The 20,147-nt window shown below is 35.1% G+C and overlaps 1 protein-coding gene across 2 annotated transcripts in view; it reads right to left on the bottom strand.

The window, feature by feature from the left end:
• The window catches only part of SKAP2 (src kinase associated phosphoprotein 2), a 143,698-nt gene that overhangs the window by 82,992 nt on the left and 40,559 nt on the right, over positions 1 to 20,147 (bottom strand). For both annotated transcript variants that reach the window (XM_083376690.1, XM_083376691.1), the window contains exon 4: positions 18,023 to 18,130. In XM_083376690.1, coding sequence (XP_083232816.1) covers positions 18,023 to 18,130 — 108 coding nt within the window. The remainder of the gene's footprint in view (positions 1 to 18,022; positions 18,131 to 20,147) is intronic.

Below are 20,147 nucleotides of genomic sequence, written 5' to 3'. Positions count from 1 at the left end.
AACCACGGAAGACAAAGGTGGTTTTCCAAGTATTAAGTAGCCATCTTGGAAATAATCCTAGCTAGAACAGAGAAAAGAGAAAAATTGCCCTACTAAAAACATTCTAGCCTGCATTTTGTAGCAGGCTGTAAAGGATGATCTTCCTTCTCTGCACCAATATTACAACACAGGTTATTAAATTCGAATTCAACTTCTAAAATTCTGGCTAATCAAAAATTAATTGAAATTAGCACAGTTGCAATGGATCATTCTGTTCCCTATGCTATGTATTCAGACTGAACATGGAAAAAAGGACTTTCCTGTTTCTTTGAATATAAAGGATAAATAGTAATCTGTCAATTTTTCAAACAGTTTCTTGGAATTACAAAACCTATACAGCTGTCCTTAAACTCAAGGTTTTCTGCTTTATTCCATCAAAAAATATGCTTTTCTGAAACTTAACCGTACACTTAACCTTTTGTCTTAAGTTCAATAGTGAGCTATAATTTAAAGCAGAGTGATAAAGTTAAAATCCTAATCGTTTAGTTATAATTGTTAATCCATATTGATAGATCTATGATGGCAGCCTATCCTTCTTGAACATCTTAGTTGGTTACTACTCATATTTGTGATTATGAATTTTAAAAGATAAATTATGTGATGTGCTTTTCTTTTTCCAGTGTATAATATTGCAGTAAAATAACCTAAGTTCTAAAATTTACAGAGGAAGAATAATTTCTAACCGTCCATTAATTCATTATAATATATAGAGATAACAGTGAGGAACAAAGAGCAGACATATGAATAAACAAACATGCACAAACAATGTAAGTTCTAAATGTGTTACATTGTTATATAGAACAATATGCAAAATATAATTGGATATTATTTATGGAAGTCAAAAAGGATAGCAGAAATACAATTGTAAATACAGAAAAATACCTATATATATAAATTTTACAGAGGCATATAACTAAATATCAATCAATCTATCTGGGTACAATTAACACATGCTTTTCTCTAAGATTTTAATTTATCATAATCAAGTAACATTTGCAGGATCATATCCTAAATTCTTTATCTCTGAATATAAAATATATAGTCTGATTTGTTGATGTTGCCTTTTGGTTTTTTAAAGGTTTCTTTACCAGAAGCAAATTCAGTATTTTGAGGACCAAAATATAAAATCACCACATGGCAACCATAGTAAAATAGATTTTATTCTATAAATTAAAGTAGTGATGTATATACCAAATATAAGCATGAAACTTTTAATACGACAAAACCTGCCATTTAGGAAACTGTTTTGTCAAACATATCACCTCTTTGATGCTCTTTACAATAAGGAAAATTGAGCAATCAATGAACTATAAAACTTCCCAGTGTTATTTCCTTTATGTTGCCTTTATGTTGCCGATCATACATTTTTGGATGAATCTGCTTAGTTTGTGTGCTTTAACATGCAAGTATAAAGGGAGCAGTCTCAACAAATCTATCGTTAATGAAATGAAAAATGCATCATTCAGTACGGTACTTCTTTTGAATCAATGTATTGTGGGATATAAAAGTCTGGCACAATATTATGTATCAAACTCAGCTACTCCTTGGTGCCAAAATTTCCTTCTAACACTATTAAAATTACTGCACTGACCTACCTGGTATGAAAAGCTCCTAAAAACCTGCATGCAAACCTTAAGTGCAGAAACAGAGAGAATTCATTGCACAAAAAGAAAGGTGGGGAGGCATTGAGAAAGTGATGCAAGATGTACTTTTGATTTTGTATAACAGTTGGGTCATAATTACTCCACAGCTAATAGAGTTATTGAAATAAAATTATTTTTGGAATCTTTCCCTTGCAAAAAAAAAATCAGGAATTCTGTGCATGATGTAAAAGTTATTTCCAAAACGTAACCAAAATATGAAGACTGAAAAGTATAGAAACAACACACAGGCATGAAGGTTTATTGGATGATATAATAACAGAAAGTCTAATTAGCAAAACCAATCTCAGCATCCTACTAAATGACAGGCTGGATAATTAAATTATTTAGTCAAAAGAAAAAGAAAAAAAAGCTATTTCTCATTTGTTAGATACGGGTTCATAATTGCGCTGTAACAGGTTTCCTATTCTACCCAAGAAGCAACTACTATATATAAGCATGCTAGTAAAACTTCTTAGAATATTTTACTAGCATGCTTACATATAGTAGCTGCCTCTTGGGTAGAATATTCTTCTAAAAAGTTTTACATAGTATAAATAAGGTTTACGATTTAATTACTTCTTCAGAAATAATTCCATCTATAGACCTAAAATGTTCTTATCCATCCATTTCATTAAGAATATTCTTACTGGTGCTCAAAAATCTTTATGGACATTTCTCAAGGATCAACCTTTATGAATCAGCAAAAAGAAAATAATGAGAAAGGTGGGTGAAATTTTTCCCCTTAAATTATACCATTTATACTCCTTTTAAAAAGATGTTTACATAAAACCTTACCGTCTAGCTCTCTAAAGCACTTTGACACAAAGAATATTCCTCTGTAGTAAATGCCGTATAGTTGAACAACAGATGAAAACTCAAATTTCACCATCTTCTAGTAAAAGAAATTACATACTCCAGCTTCCAGTTTTCTTGGTGTCTCTTTATAAAAAAAATTCCCGTGTGCGTATTTCAATCTTCTAGAGACTGTCAGTGTTTCTCTCACTCTATATTTTTGCAGTATTTGCATACAGCCAAATATGTATTACAAAAGTATATGAATAAGTTTTATATGTACAACATTTCTCATGTAAAAATTTGTTTGATAAATCTGAACAAATCACTTCAACACAATTATAATAAACACCCAATCTAGTTTTGTTATTTTAATAAATAAGTATTTTAAATATATGGACACAAATGTTGTAAATTTTGTAAAAATTGCCAATGGGCTATTTCAGACCCATATTGGCATTATTTATAAAATTTTACTGAGACCTTTTAAAAAAAAGGGGTGAGAGGACAAAAACGTCTACAAACTCATGTCGTATTTTGGAATTAAAATTTTATTTAAAAAATTGAAAAATGCTATTCTTCAGTAAAAGTTATTTCAGAAACTTCCAGATAATTCCACCAATGCCCTTAACAAGCCTGTTTTGACTATCATCACCTATACAAATTGTAAGTATTTTGTTTAAATATAAACCATATAACCATGTGTTCCTTAAGTTATTATTGTAGATCTAGCAACAATTACTATCAGCCAAGCAGAAGATTGTTTGGAAAGATTTGACTGTGAATGCACACAAGTCAAAGCATAGCTTTGGTGTAAAGAAAGCTATAAAGCCATAAAAACCAGTGTGCAATTTCCCTGATCTGGCCTCTTACGGTCATAAAACTCAAAACATCTTTTCTGAACTGTCTTCATTCATTGGTGCCGTAACTATCTAGGTTATAAATACTTCTCATCTTCTGACATGTTAACTCCCAAAGGCTCATTTCCTGCGGAAATTGTAAATTCTTTAAATATTGCCATAATAGCAAAGACATAAGATTATTATGGTTAAAGAGCATTCCCTTGGATCATACAGAAACATGATGGGTTTGATTCTTAACAAGGGAAAAAGTTAAAAATCCAAGAATAATTCTGTCAAGTTGAACATATCAAATTGAACTTGTTGGTAAACACTATTATTGAGCGCTGGCAAAGAACAAAATAATGCCCTAATATTCTGCTTACAAATAGTTTTCTCTTACACATTTGTTCAACAGTAGTGTAACCCCTACAAGGAATAAACTCAGAACTGTTAGTAGGCTCTTCTGAAATGGTATTTTGCATGCAATCAACAATGCAGCATTATTCCTCCATCACAAAACAGAGTGCAGAAAAAAAATTGTTGGAGACAGTGGAGTTCTATCAGTTGCACAAATGTGCAGTTGCTAAAAGTCAAATATGCTCCTCTTGTAATCAAATAGGCCAGCTCAGCACTACTGCTGGCTTGGGGCGAAAAGCAAATTCCACCAGCCACAAACTTAGAAACAGTCTTGAATTATTTGTTGCTGACCGCTGGCTGAACCCTATTCTGATGAGCACCATCACCATTAGCCACTTCTCAGTGTATTCCATCACCCAATGGCAACAGCCGCATGCTACAGCTCAGCCTCCGAGAAATTGATCAAACAGGGTAATGAGACTATTCCTTTTCCGAGGTTATTTTAAATGAATATAAATATTTTCTTTCTACATAATTTGTCCCCAAAGGTCACAGATCTCCCAATGTTCCTAAAGAAAAATGCTACAAAACCCCAGTCTTCATATTTGAAAGGAAAAGAACAATTCTGCAGTTTCGGGTTGTTGTTTTTTTGGAGGGGGGGGAACGATAGCATAAATCTTAATGCCCTGGCAGCATCCTATGCAATTGATTAAAGAAAACATTTAAGCTGCACATTTTAGTTACAGCTGAAAAGATATAATGCAATTTCAGAAAGATGTATAACCAATCATGACTTACTTATTATGAAGCCACTGAAGAGCCTTTTTTGCTAAATAGTCTAAACTGAAAATACATACAAATTGAAAATAAGGACTGCATCTAAAACTGCCTAACAGAGCCTCTCCCCTGCCTAAAGGAGCAGTTATCCAGGTTCCTGCTGAAACATTTCAAACCCCCCCACCCCCGCTTTTGAGGAGTAACATGAATCAAAGGATTATTCAGTAATAATCCAGCCCAGCCTACCATGTAATGCAGAAATACTCATTTGGTTGCATATGGAGTGGTTTGCTTTCCAGGCCAATTGTATGGTTGAACACGCTTAAAATATTGGGGCAAATATTTCAGGTAGACATTTTTCATAACGCATTTTGTATCTGTGCTCCTAAATAGAAGTTTAATTCACTTATTGCTCAGACAATTTTAACTTTGTCCAGCTACAAAGACAAAAATAAATCCCTTCACATTTAGATATAATCTTCAAACATAGTTTTCAACAATAATTTGAAAATGTCTATTCATAATCTTCATTTGTTGCAAAATTACTGGAACATTTATAATGAAAAAAGAACATGCTGGTCTATTTTAAGCATTATGCTAAGTAAGCCTTATTACACTTGCTTGCTTTGAACTTGAGTGATGCTCCTTCAACAAATATATCACTCATTCAACAAATCATAGTTTTAAAATAATTACTCTAGGATGTTATGAATATAACCACAATATAAAGCCAAGTTCTGTATTTTTATACAGGCCACTCAGAAAGGTCAGAAGCTTATTTGGCAATAGGACTAATCAAATCCTTCCTACATGGCTATGTTCTATATCTAAATCAGCATCATGTCATCCTATTTTTTTCCCTTGTGGCTAAACAATACATTCATACTGTATGATTGGTTCAAAGTACTGGCTTGAACTTTACTACTTTGAACCAGCATGTGCAAATACCTGCTCATCTCCATATACACTTGTCCATAATTTTTTTCGTAGTTAGCTTGCTATAAGTGACTCTCCATCTAACTCAGAGTGTCAAACTGCCGGCCCGCGGGCCTGACGCATCATCGGGAAGCCACACCCACCTCATTGCCGGCAATGGTGAAAAAGCTGATACGTTGGGTGACATCACGTGACGTCACAACTTTGACATGTCTAAGTAGTTCCCATACAAGTAGACTTAGAGCTTTCACTATTCAAATACTTTCCCAACAAAGGTTCATATAAAACATATCGTTATATTTTTATGCCAGGAAAATATTTTACTTTTCTTAACATTTTTAAGCCACAATATAGCTGTGCTTACTTTTAGGGGGGAGGTTGTTTATATTTTAATACATAATTTTATTATCTTGTTAGTAAACTAACCTCAAAATGCTATTTAAAGATAATATATTTTATATGGCAATACAGCATCAGGAAAAGATGCATCCATCATTAACAATAAGAATGTTTCTTCCAGAGAGCAAAATTGAGAATAAAATATTTGTAACAACTTTTTAAATGTCTGCATACATACTACAAGTGTCCTTTTTTCATTCATTCAGTCAGGGCATTTTACTTTTATTATTCATGTTTTGTGCATGTCACTAACGGATTTGAATTCATACTTCTGACAGCACTAACCCAGTTCAGAATAACCATCATTATTAAGCAATGAATAAAATTTACAATGAATCTCATTTGAGTTAAAATTAAGCATAAACCTTAATATAAATTTTGTTTTGCTTTATGCCTGCTTAAGTTAGATACAAAACAAGACTAACAGCTTATGTCAGCAAAGCCAAATGAAAAATCCTGGCTATTATTATGTGAATTATATATACTCTAAATAAACTAATGGAGTTTTTTTTGATACTATATTTTGATGAAGGTTGTAGGAAAACCTTTGCAGGGGGAATAGATATTTAGACAGAAAATAGTTATTTTTGGTTTTGCCTCAAATGTATTTTTTTTTCCAAATATTTGGAAAAAATAAAAAATAATAATTGGAAAAGTTAAATAAATAATCTCAAAACTTTTTTCTTTTTTTGTTTAGAACAATTTTTTTTAACTTGGCAATGTTAATATGCATGCACTTCATGTCTTAGAATTCCCAAGCCAGTGTGAAAAACAATGGTTTAGAATATCAAATACAATATAACAGGGGGCTCAAACCTTGCCATCATTTATCAACCCCCACACACCATATTTTCTATTAACTTGTAATGAGAAGATTTTTTATTCAAATATCAGACCTTATAGCTGATATATGCAGACACCTCTTCAACATAAGACAAGAGGTATTTCTGCCTCATCCTTCTGGAGGGACTACCATCTCCACCAAAGGAAGGAAAGAAGGAAATTCAGTACCCTCCTTTGCTTGGGGCTTGGGGGATTCTCAAGCGACAACTAAGCTTTATTCATTCTGTTTTACCATCACGTAGATAGCTTCTTTCACCTTCAATATTATATTTTTCAAGCTTAACAAAACAAAGAAATCCTTTATTTCTTAAACCTCAGATATTTATACTTCCATCTGTAAAAAAGTATAAAATGCTTTAAAGGAAGTTCATAGTAAACTTAATTATAATTTAAATTATACAATTCCCATTCATAAATAAATCAAATGTATATGTATTGTGTTGCATATTCTAGAATACCAAAATAGATCAATAAATTGTGGTGGAAAAAATGAATAATGCATCTATTCTTTTCCCCCCCCGAAAGCTTCTATTTTTTTCCCCCTGAAGACTCCCATGAAAAAATTGGTTTTATTCCATGGCTTCAAAATGTATGGAAATTCTATATTCCTGCAAGACAGTTTCTATAACTAAAGCACCTAGAACATATACTATATGATTTACATATGAACAAATCTGACACTAATTAAGTAGAACTATCATAAGTGGCAGATAAGCCTGCCATTATTTTTCTAGCTACAGAAATCTAAAGCTTTGGGATACATATGGACAATAATAATGATAACTTTATGATAACTTTATTGTCACTTTGAATGTACACCAATCGGCATACATCAAAATGAAATTTCGTTGCATACAGCTCTCAAAGGGTCACCACCTCCAATATATACTCCTTGTTCGTGGCCCGCTCAAATTTCACATTGTCCATTTTAGTCTCTAGGGAGTGAACGATGGCAAACAGGACAGATGGAAATGGGGCTTGATTGTACCCCTACAATCAATAGCTTCCTAAGTGATGTATACAATATTCTATATGAAGTGAAATCTAGAATGATCAAATATCTTCACCATTTCTAATCCACCCCAAAACTTACAAAATGAATTAAAAGATCTGCTAGATCAGAACTGAACCTGTCAGAAAAAAGAAATGCTCTTCACAAATACATCCAACACTATAAGATTTATTTTTAATATACATGGGAAAAATGCATAAAATTACTAATTAAAGTGAACAGTACATGAAAATTAGCAGCTACTAGCACGAGAGCTATAATCAATACTCTAGCCATTTGATAACGCCAGTTGCAATGGCAGAAGAATCATCCCAACCTCAAGTGCCAACAAGCCAGATGGTGTCACTAGAAAGATTATAGCCACTGACTGGCAGCTTAATCCATTAGTGCCCGCAGGAAGGAATAATGAAAACAAGAAATAGTTAGAGGTGGTGAAGTCACTCAGTTATCACTAACCATAGTAAGATTTTCAGATTATTTTGGAAATTCATCCTCTTTAACACTTGGTAAGTAAAAAAGTTCTGTTGACAAGAGATCTGTAATACTGAACAAACATTTCCATGATTTCCTAGAGATTTCATAGTCATTGGAGATACCCATTCCATTTATTGATTTTTCTGTTATAGTTTTATGGGCTTCTTGTTTTCCTAAATTAAATCCTAAAACACACTGAAACAATCTCTGCAAAATGAGAACTTCTTAACTGAAGCAATCAAAGCAGAAATAATATAATCTCAGATCTTAATTTAGCCAGTTTATGGAAAGTTAGGCAAATAGTAGACAGATAATCCTTTCACTTTACTGCTATCAAACTAAATATTAAAGTAATACCTGATAATATGGTCAGCCTCGTGGGTCCTTTTCCCATTTGTTTGCAAAGCAGTAAACCAGAATCCAGTTATACTTTATTTTCCTCAAACACTAATTTAAGTAATATTGCATTCTGGCAAATACACTGCATACTATTCTAACACCTGAGACAACTATTTATGGTGAATAGATGGTACTATAGAGGCACCATACACTGTGTTTTCCTGGGGATTACCACCTTGATGTAAGGAGAAGTTTTAATGACCCTGAAAGCAACATCAGTTGTCAAGAACAAAAGAGGAAATGTACAGCTAAAAGTAATCAACAATGTAAAGGTGGCTAGAAGGGGCTCTGCAGATGTGGAGAAAGCCATTCGCTAGGGAAACAAACTCAAAAGTAAACTCAGAAGAAAGCAATGGTACATCATTTTTATATTATTCCTAGAAACCTTACAGATATGTCAGTTTTAAAATATTGCATGTCAACCTACTTCTAGATCTGAAGTCACTCCTCTAATAACAGAATAGAGTGGAGGTATGGCATAATCAAATCAAAGCCAAGTTTGGTTCTTCACTGATGGTGTCAATATTGAAAGAGAAACATCAAATATGAGAAGCATGAATCAGGAATAGCTGGAATTCACAACTAGGTGTTTTAAGAATTAGTGCAGTTAGATGGTTCAGAATGGGCCATTTAAAATCAGATAATTATATAATACACTTATTTGAAGAAGGGAATGGCAGTGATATTCAAAACAAAAAACAAAAGACCAACACTGCTAAACATTGTGCTTAGCTTTATTTCCATAAATGACAGCATCATATCTATTAGAATTAGTGGCAATCATCAATTGAACATTAGTGTTATAGAAATATATGTACCTTTTACTGATGAAACAGGAAAGAATAGTTATAATTAATTGGGTTTGGGGAAGGTAACACCTTGTTTCTTTGCAAAAACTGTTGCAGTTTTACATACAACAGTTTTACATGCAACATTACATGGTGTAGTGCATTTTAAATTTAAAAAAATCCAATAGTTACAAAATTCTATTTAATAAAATTAACACTTAGCAATCAACTAATAAAAACAATATTTAGAAAAAAATCCATAAATATTTAAATCTATGCCTCACAATACTCCAAAGCAGGCAATATCCATGATTAATATAAGACAACAAGAAATTGAAAACTACTAATGTATTTTGCAAGTAACATAAAATAATGCCACACTAATCACTAGTCAAATTAATACAATCTAAAAAAAATACTTAGTAATAAACAAAAGATGGAGAAATGCAATCCCGTTTAAAAGGGCACTTTCAGATATTGTAGAATAGACCATTAATTATTAAGTGTCAAACATATATGAATTAAACTTTAAAAAAATAAAACAGTTGTTGTGTCAGCAAGATTTGACTTGAAAGACATATAATCAAAATATAAGATCAGGGGTCTTCAAACTCTGCCCTTTTATGACTCATGGACTTCAACTCCCAGAATTCCTCAGCCAGGCATACTGGCTGAGGAATTCTGGGAGTTGAAGTCCATGAGTCATAAAAGGGCCAAGTTTGAAGACCACTGTATAAGATCATCGTATGAAAAAGTTTCTGGTTTCCTAGCTCTTTGAAAAATCCCTTGATCAGCTATGAAAAGGGATAAAACACATTGGCAAAATTAAATTTGAAAAATAATTAGTTCAGGAATCTACTGACTTATAAAATGCAATATAACAAGCAATTGCTAGCTGTTAAACAATAATCAAAGAATTAAGGTACCCATTAAATTTAAAACTGCCAGAGAAGTGAAGCAGTCAAAACAACTTTAACAATTTTAAATAACCAATATGGAACAAGACTACAATATATGGTCTAGAGCAGACATGTCAAACACAAGGACCGGGGGCCAGATGCTGCCTGCGAAGTGGTTTCATGTGGCTCGCAAAGCCATCCTGGAAACAGTGAGGGAATGGCCCACGCTGCCTTGGCCCTGGCCCAGATCAGCCGGGAGCCAATGTACAATTTTGTGGTGGCCATCTAGGCTGAAACGCATTCAGTCTTAGCTCTGCAAGGCCATCTGGAAACAGCGAGGGACCGGCCCATGTTGCGTCGGCCCTGCCCCCTTGCACATGCGGGGGAGGTGTCACCCTTTGTGAGGAATGAAGAAATGCACCATCGCCTGGAAGTGGCCAGCACATGGCCCTCGTCTACTTCATGTATCTGGCTTGATGGGCTCCAGGGGATGGGTTTCGGCAGGCAGTGGGGCGCTCTCATCACAGCACCGAGAAGCTGAGCCAGACAGTGCGAATCCAAAAAGAAGTGTGCCACCACCCAGCCACAGCCTGCCTGGTTTTGGCAGGCAGAAGGGTGCTCTCCTCACAGTGCCGAAATGCTGAGCCAGACGGTGCAAATCCGAAGAGAAGTGTGACGCTACCCAGCCCCCAGCCTGCCTGGTTTCAGCAGGCAGGGGACGCTCTCTTCACAGCACCAAGAGCTTGAGCCTGGCAGCATGAATCTGAAGAGAAGCACACCACCGCCCAGCCCCCAGCCTGCCCAGTTTCAGCAGGCAGTGGGGTGCTCTCTTCACAGTGCCAAGAGCTGAGCTGGGTGGTGTGAATCTGATGATAAGTGCAATGCTGCCTAGCCCTCAGCCTGCCCGGTTTCAGTAGGCAGCAAGGTGCAAAGCTGGTGAGCTTTACACTGCCAGGCTAAGCATCTCAGTGCTGTGATGAGAGCGACCCGCTGCCTGCCAAAAACGGGCAGCCTGGGGGCTGGGCAGCATTGCGCAAGTAAATTTGACTCTCATGCTGCTCATGGCATCCCCACCCCCAGAGCCCACCAAGCCAGATATGTGAAGTAGACAAGGGCCATGTGCTGGCCACTTCCAGGCAATGGAGCATTTCTTCATTCCTCACAAAGGATGACAGCTCCCCATCTGTGTTACTTGCCTGTTTTTCTCCCTCCCTCATCTCAATTATTTTCCCACCACTCTGTTCTAGGAAGGAAGGAAGGAAGGAAGGAAGGAAGGAAGGAAGGAAGGAAGGAAGGAAGGAAGGAAGGAAGGAAGGAAGGAAGGAAGGAAGGAAGGAGGCTCTGAGGGAACTCCTGCCTTAGTCCTATCCGGCTGCCCTTTCACCACCCCCTTGCCCCCTCCTCCTGGCCTATCCCATCCTATTGCTAAGGAAGCTTTGGATAGTAAGCTAGGTCTCCTCCCATGGAGAGGGAGTGGGCCTCCCTCTGACTTTGCCCTCATACCCATCATGAGCAACCTGGCTAAGGAAAGAAGCATAGCAGCAGCAGCCTTGAGGAGGAGGTAAGTGCAGCTGGGCACCCCCTTGGGGAAATGGGGCTGGGCTTGGTGCCGCAGGTGCTTGAGGGCTTGGCTGGGTGTTTGACCTCTGCTGCCCAAGGCTCTGGGCAGCCTGCGGCACCATTCAGCCCCCCTCCTGAGAGGAACAGTGAGGCTCCTCCAGTGGACCATGCCTTGGCACTTGCTACAGTCCCACCCCCTTCTGCCAGAGACCCTCAGATCTGTCCCACTCCTGTCCAGGCCCCACAGGCATCCTTAACGTAAATGATGTAGAGCTGGCCACACCCACTCCACCCAGCAGGCTGTGCCCACCCTGGCCATACCCACCCGGCCCCCCAAGGGCAACCGCAATGGTGATGCGTCCCTCAATAAAATTGAGTTTGACACCCCTGATCTAGAGCAGGAGTTTTCAAACTTTTTCAAGCTACATAAATTGTTAATTAACATAATTATCAAAATACTGGTATATGTTGTTTTTCCAACTGAGAACAAGCTCCATTCTTTTATCTACTGTATATGTTAGAAAAAATGTTATGGATGCCCCTAATTAGTTTTGCTCATAAACAGCAATGCAGGCCAGAGGAAAGATCCAAGCTAGCAAGAAGCAGGGGATTAATAAAAAGTGACTGTGGTCATTGACTTTTAAAATTATTATTTGATAGCATCAAATTACCAAAATGAAATATGGATCAATAAAAACTAAATGGAATAAATTCATTTTTGCTCTTAAAAGCCTGGTAATATGATATAGAAATCTGAAGGAATCAAGAATACAAAATGGCAGCAAATAAAAACAACAACAAATGACTAAAGTTGATGTTATCCATGATGGGTAAAGTTCCTTAATTCAAAGTTCCAAGCAAAGTAGTCAATTATCTAAGTCAGCAAAGAAATATTCATGCAAAAAAGATGTAATCCTTCAGCAAAGCACAGAGGTTTGGGATTTGCTCTATCTATCAAAAACAAATGAAAGTCTAGTCAGAGAATTTGCAAGACAAGCCTGCTGGGTGATAAAATCCAGACTATTGAAAATTAAATTGGTCTCTTCCCTCTGCATTTTCAGATGTCCATTAAGAACTATATTTTTACCATGCATTTCAATAGGGCAATCTAGGATGATTTATTATCTGTAATGTTTATTACTTCTGTTGTCATTTGATTTTTATTATTATTATTATCCTGAAATAGCCACATCAGAATTCTTATTTCAGTATCAGAATGTGAGGTATAAATATTTTAACTAACTTTTTAAATAAGACACTATTCTTTATAAATGCACTGTACAGCTTTTTCTAACTGAAATATATGTACATCTTGGGAACTACAATCCTTCCTATGCCTTCCAAACCTTTTAAAAATGTTTAACTGAAACAAGTTAGTAGAGCAAATATATCATCTTACTTTTAATGTGATCTACAAGCTTTAATGAAGAACACGTAAGTAGTATGTCATAACCAATTTTATAAAGCATTGATTTCATTTTGCTCTATGTAGATACTTAGCACGCCACCATTTTAGAATCAGGCAACTACCCTGACAGGCAAATTTTCAACATCCATTTTCCATGGTTGAACTCAGGGTAGAGAATTTATTTTAAAGCCTAAATCACTGCATTCTAAGCTCCAAACAAAAAAAGACAAATTTTGATTCATAACAAAAGAACACTTCAGAATGCATCACAAAATCATTAGTTTTTTCTCTCCACTTCCAGTATGTTTGGTAGTTAAGCTATTTGAAGTTTGAAAAATAATGAAGAAATCAAGTTGACATGGTAGGCTACCATAAATTTTACCTATTAACTGATTTTATTATCACTTACCTATATTCCTATGACTAAATAAATAATGGCACAGTATAACTCTAGATCAGACATGTCAAACACAAGGCCCGGGGGCCAGATCCGGCCCGTGAAGTGGTTTCATGCGGCCCGCGAAGCCATCCTGGAAACAGTGAGGGAATGGGCCCCTCTGCCTTGGCCCTGGCCCAGAGACCCTCCTTCTGCCAGAGACCCTCAGATCTGTCCCACTCCTGCCCAGGCCCCCATAGTCACCCTTGATGCGAAGGATGTAGAGCTGGCCACGCCCACCCAGTAGGCCATACGCACTCTAGCCACGCCCACCCAGCAGACCACGCCCACCCTGGCCATACCCACCCGGCCCCTTGAGGGGCAACCACAATGCTGATGCGGCCCTCAATGAAATTGAGTTTGACACCCCTGCTCTAGATACTCACATAGTAAAAATGATGAACCTATTTTATCTATCTTGAAGCCAAAACAGAGAAAGATGTCTGCACAGAAGGTGCACCAGAATAAAGGGAGAAACTCTGGTGAAGGAGAAAGAAATTCCATCAAAAGGACGAATTCTTTAATCTTTTGACATGTGGTCCTATTTCTATTCCACTCATGCATAATAAAAACTTCCTACAAAGTAGCAAAGATTACTGAGGGCTATTTAAATATACTTTTTGCGTCTCTGTTTACTACTCCCTGTCAGAAAGCCCCTTCAGTATTCCATCAGTCTTGGAAGTAAGTCATTGTACTATCTCTTATTTGAGGTGAGGAAAGATTGATTTTCTTTCGTTTGTATGCCAGCACATACATCTGAATATCCCAAAAGTACATAGCTGAATTTTGCATTCTGACTGATAGGCATACAATTTCTGGTACTGAATTTTCTTCATGAAATCATGTAAACATATTAGATTCATGACTGAATCACGGGTATAATTATTGCCATCTGACATATGAGGAATCCCACACACAAGTATTTCAAAAATTGGCTTTTTTTTCCAAAGCTAATATATTGGAAAATAGAGAAATCAGAGTCAGGATGAATCAGAAGATGCTGCAGTCTTGAAAACTCTTCTCTGAAATAATATTCCATCCTACTATATTATATTATGGTGTTGGGATGTAAATGCACTATGGCATAATAGTATGAATAACTTTTCTACAAACAAAATCCACTTTTTGTTTTTATTTACCATACCGTAGCTTTTTCCCAAATTAAGATCAAACATTAGTTGCAAATAGTTCACATTTCAACTTTTTTTAAAATCTCTCTTTAAAAACAGCAATATTTGCAACGTAAGATTTATATGCAAAACAATACACTTCTGTTCTTCTGATTTCCAATTCTATCAAGGGTGAACTCTGTCAGATCAAGGCCTACTCCTTGCCACAAACATATTAACAAATGTGCAACACTGTTATACTATAGAAGAGGCCATCATTTGTTTTACAAGAAAACTAATCATCAATAAATAAATAAAATCCTATTCAAAAATCAGTTATCCTGACCCTTTTGTACAGAGAAGCCCCCACACCTTTCAGACAACTTGTATTAATGAGCAGTCATGACTATAGAATCTCCATCAGTTTTTCTGACAAAGCTGTAACTAGTCTAGCTTCTCATTGTAATTCCATTAATCTGGGGCAGTCGGGTTCCAATGTGAAAATCAAACCTCCATCAAAGCCTTTATCAGTTTACAATAACCTACAAGTGAACTCTGCCTGTTAGCATATAGCAAGTTATGATTTTCCTATCAATCAGACCATAAGCCAATAAAAGAAGAACCAGGCAGGAGCCATATGGTGGTCAAGAATTGTATATCTTGTTTTATTTGAGGTAGCTTCTTCACAACTGTTTTTCTCACCTTCATAGCTTCTTTCTTTCTCATTTCTGTACGATGGCTGGTCCCCTGTATTATTCTCCCTGCTAGAAATTTAATTGCTGCTGACAACTGAGTCAAAGCATTACTGAGGTGTGCTTGAATTTCATTAGAAGATGTAACTTATGTATCTTTTCTACAGTACCTAATAAATCATAAAGAAACCAAAACACGTATGGCTTGAGGGAAATAACTGGAAAATTAGGTAGCCATTGGGGAATTGAATGGACTTTTGAACTGGGGAGAGAGGGGGCAAATAATTTGTTACAAGACAAAGAATACAAGCCAGCAGCAGACTTTAAAATATATAGAGAGACGTATATGTCAAAAACCAACATTTTCAGAAACAGCGTTCAATATTATTCTAAAAAGCACATTCATTGTTCAACTTTATATTCGAAAAAAAATTGGAATTCTAACTCATGCCTTCCTGAGGGGGGGAAACCACAGTCAGAAAGACAAAGCAGTTACCAGTTTGACAGAAAAGAAATTTCTGCCCCATTTAGTTATTCCACTGATAGTCAAAATGATCTTTCAGTATAGTACTATATGATGCTTGTCTTTAGCTGGGTTTTTATACATTTTAATGTTTTAATAATATTATTATTTGTAACTGTTTTTTAAATTTGCTGATCACCTCTCAAAGTCACTTATTCATTATAAATTTGAAAAATAAATAAATATATACAGAGCTCTACAGTTATAAACAAAGATGTTCATTTATACAATCTTTATCTTGTGAATAAAATGCTAAATAGTTAATTTAAAAATTAACAAATAAAATGTATGTATTTATGGCATGGTCTTAAAATACTGTTGAAAGGTTTAGTTAAAGATGAATGATCTTTTAATTAAAGATACCACTGGCTGCTTATAATTTCTAAGCTACTTAGAACACAGTGTCCATCACTTTTATCTGGATGCACAAATCACTAATCTATGTTTCTACAGAACTTACAAATGAAATATCTGGAATTCTTTTAAGTATTTTGCATATGAGGAAGTATATGCTTTCAAAAACAATCTGCCAAGGTTCCACTACTACATTCAAAAAAGGGTTTAGGTGGTTAAAATGTGAATTTCCTTAAAGCACTTAACTGAGAGAAAAGGAGGACTGCATTAAAGAATTAATCTTAAACCCCCATAGCCATTGTGTTCAAGGGGATTTATTTCTGAACAGCCCATGCTATAAATAGAATTCATTTCTCATTTTTTTATTTTTTACAAAAAGAAAGACCTTGTAAAATATTCAAATTGATATAATTAACATAGCTTAATAATAGTATTTGGAAGCTTTTTAAAACGAATAGTTAATGCATTTGTATTGGTAATACTTAAGGCTCAGGCTTCAAAATTGTTCTACAATTGACTTTTCATTTTCATAAACAAAAGCAGTTGTCTATATTTTTTCTCTCTCAAAAAAACAAGAAAAAAATATTTCTCATGCTTGCTTCTTTGTATATGTATTCAATGTGTTGAATGTGTCCGCTGCCATAAAACATGGGGAATGGAACATAAGCACCAGATTTGTCAAAGACAAAGGTTTATACTCTATTTAATGCCTTCAGGGAAAAATAAGTCTAAAAACTTCATCTAATCTATTATACCAATAAATACATGTATTTAAAAAAAACTTAAAAGGCTATTTTATTGCTGATATTTAACCGGCTTTTTTCTTAGAATAGTAAAAAGGTGGATTCAAAACAGGAAAACTTTTATTGTTAACATTATACAATCTACAAAATTTGAAGAACACTAAGATCCTGCTTGCTTGGCTGTTAGAAGGTTTATCAATCTATCTGAGTTATCCCTACACTGCAATAGCCATAATTTTATATCTCATAAATGCAATATATGATTCCAAAGGGAATAATCTGAATAACATAAAATGTAGCATATCATGCTGTAAAAAGCATATTTTTTTCATTCAACAATTGAAACAAAACTAAACAATTTGATTGGTATATGGCAAACCACCACTTCTCCAACAGCCCTCATTTACCAGTCTAAATTTTTGAGCAACAAATTCATTTAAATTGAAGTTATATGTATGCGTGATTTATCAAACATCACTTAATTCTCATTAATAAAAGATAGTAAGCCATGATTCCCTCAATTATTTTCCCTTAAAATATAATTATAACTGATTATGTTTTTTTATTTTAAAATTGTAGGAAAAGTGTTCAAATTTTAAAAAATAATTGTTCAGGAAGTACACACTAACTTACCGGTATTAACTGGAAAAATCTTAAGAATAAATTATTTAATCTTCCCATTTTATGTTTGAAAGAAAAAAAATATTTCAATCACTTTTATTTGCTTATGAAGAACATCTAAGAAACAAGTTTTAATTTTAATACAAAACAAGCAAGAATATCATTTCAAATATTATTATTTCACCATGCTTTTTCTGCCACTAGAGAGTGCTCTTCAGTTCCTTAACAAGCTTGGAAAGGTAAGAAACTTTTCAGGGCCTTAAGCTTCCTGAGAGTTTACTGTTCTCCAATATCTTCTTATGCAGTTCATTAGAGTCCAAACAAACTATCAACAATATTATAATTATTCAGGATGAGATCTAGAAAAATCACTCACCATCAGAAGGAGCTTCATCCTCTTTATCATAACGGTCAGATGCTAGAGAGAGACTGTCAGGAGCAACAGGACAAGACCTTTCATTCTCTTCCCCATCTTCATAATCTCCTGCACACATAAAACATTATCAGTGATTAAAAGCGGAGACTTTCAGTTTTACTTTATAATAATAATAATAATAATTTTATTTGTATACCACCCTTCTCCCGAAGGACTCAGGGCGGTGAACAGGGCAAACATATAAAAATACAAGAATACAAATATTTAAAAAGATTAAACAAAGATTAAACACAGAGCAACGTTTTCCTAATTGGTTATATTGGTATGGCAATCTCCAGGGGCTGAGAATTCTAGCATCATCCTACCAAGACATGATAGGTGCCAAGTTTAGGACAGCTAGCATAAAGAGCACCTTGAATTTCAAAATCAATAGTGAATTTCAGAAGTATACATCATGAACTCACAACATTGGGCAGTGTTTTCCTTTCTAACTAGCTCAGAACAAAAGTTCCAAAACTTGACTGGTTTAATTCCCAATGTGTTCAATGAGAATAAAGAAAAATCTTTCCATTTTAAAAACTTACTAATTCAAAAAGGAAGTGGAAAAATAAAACATAAATTCACTAGATGTTTGAATTCTCACAGTAAGATGGATTTCTTTTCTTTTTATTTTTTTTAAAAACAGTGCTAGAGAAGGACATGCTGCCCGATCCACTTGGGTATTATTGGCAGAGGAGGAGCTTTGCAAACACAGAAACACGGAGACCAAAACCCTCACTACCCTTCAGTTATTTCCAACACTCAGTTAATAGGCTTATTTTGCAATTAAAACTCTTTACACTCCAAATTTTCAATGCCACATCGCAAGGATGTTACCAGACCACTAGCAATAGTCCCCAAAACACTCAGCTAAAAAATAAAAATAAAAATGAACAGACTGTAAACTAAGTACAAATCCTGCTTAAGATACTGGCTTGTTAAAAAAAAAACAATAAACCAAGGGCTGCACGCCATATCATATCAAGAGCAATCTTGGATTATTTAGCCAGTCCCTTTGGTCTAACAAATCTTGCCTAAGAAAGCAAAAGCATCATCACACTTGCTGAATCTGACTTTGACAGGTGAAATGAGCCACTGTGTTTGAATTTACAGAGATATAGGTTTGAATTAAAATATTTAACCCACTGTAAACAATGGGTTTGGGGCAGCTAATTCATTCAGCTAATACTGTATAGAACAACTCTCTAAAAGAAGCAATTGTATTCTTCTATCAACAATTTCTAAAATATACTTTTCTCAATGACCATACCTCATCCAATTGAAAAATGATAATTGCAACACAATGTCTGTTATGAATTTAACAGGAGAGAGGAAAGGAAAAATATTTTATTGGCCCGAGAAGTAGATACTTGATGTAATGTTTGCATTAAGAATTTCCCATGATAGCAGCATAATAGGGTGCACCACATGGGCATACCACTTATAATTCTGCTAGTGTAGTTTTTTGAATTAAGCATTACATTTCCAATAAATTGTAAATATGTGTGTCTATACTGATGCTTTGTCGACTTGCAATAATGCAGTCTATATCTATTGTAATGCAACTCAGTTCAGTTCTCAGCACTTTTGCCACAACCACAATTGAATCATATGAATAGCTTCCAAAGGCTATAGATCTTGGTCTGCATACATACTATCTGAATTTGCTTCTATATCCATGTGTATGTTATAGTCTTATTATCAACAGGGAATTACACAAGGAAATGTAATAGCCACTGAACTCAGATAAGTGATTAAATTCCCTGATCTCTCCAAAATATCTGTTTCCTTAAAAACTCCATGGAGAATGCTACAATGGTCATAAGTTTGAGGACTACACTTTTTTCAGTGTACTTTGCTAAATGGATGGTTGCAGGTCAAGAACTACCTATAGTTTCTTTTTTACAAATCTTTTCTTTAAAAAGCATTGGTCCTGTGTATGTAATTTCACAGGATTCAGATAATAATACTCCATTTCTATAGCAGTGTGGATCTTACATACTGTATCTTTCAGTCTTATGATCCAAAAGTTTCTTTTTCATCTTATACAATAGTTGAAAGGGATCTTGTAAGTCATCTAGTCCAA

The sequence above is a fragment of the Vipera ursinii genome (genome assembly GCF_947247035.1).
Source record: "Vipera ursinii genome assembly, chromosome: Z".
NCBI classification, from domain to species: domain Eukaryota; kingdom Metazoa; phylum Chordata; class Lepidosauria; order Squamata; family Viperidae; genus Vipera; species Vipera ursinii.
This window is presented reverse-complemented; position numbering and strand designations above follow the sequence as displayed.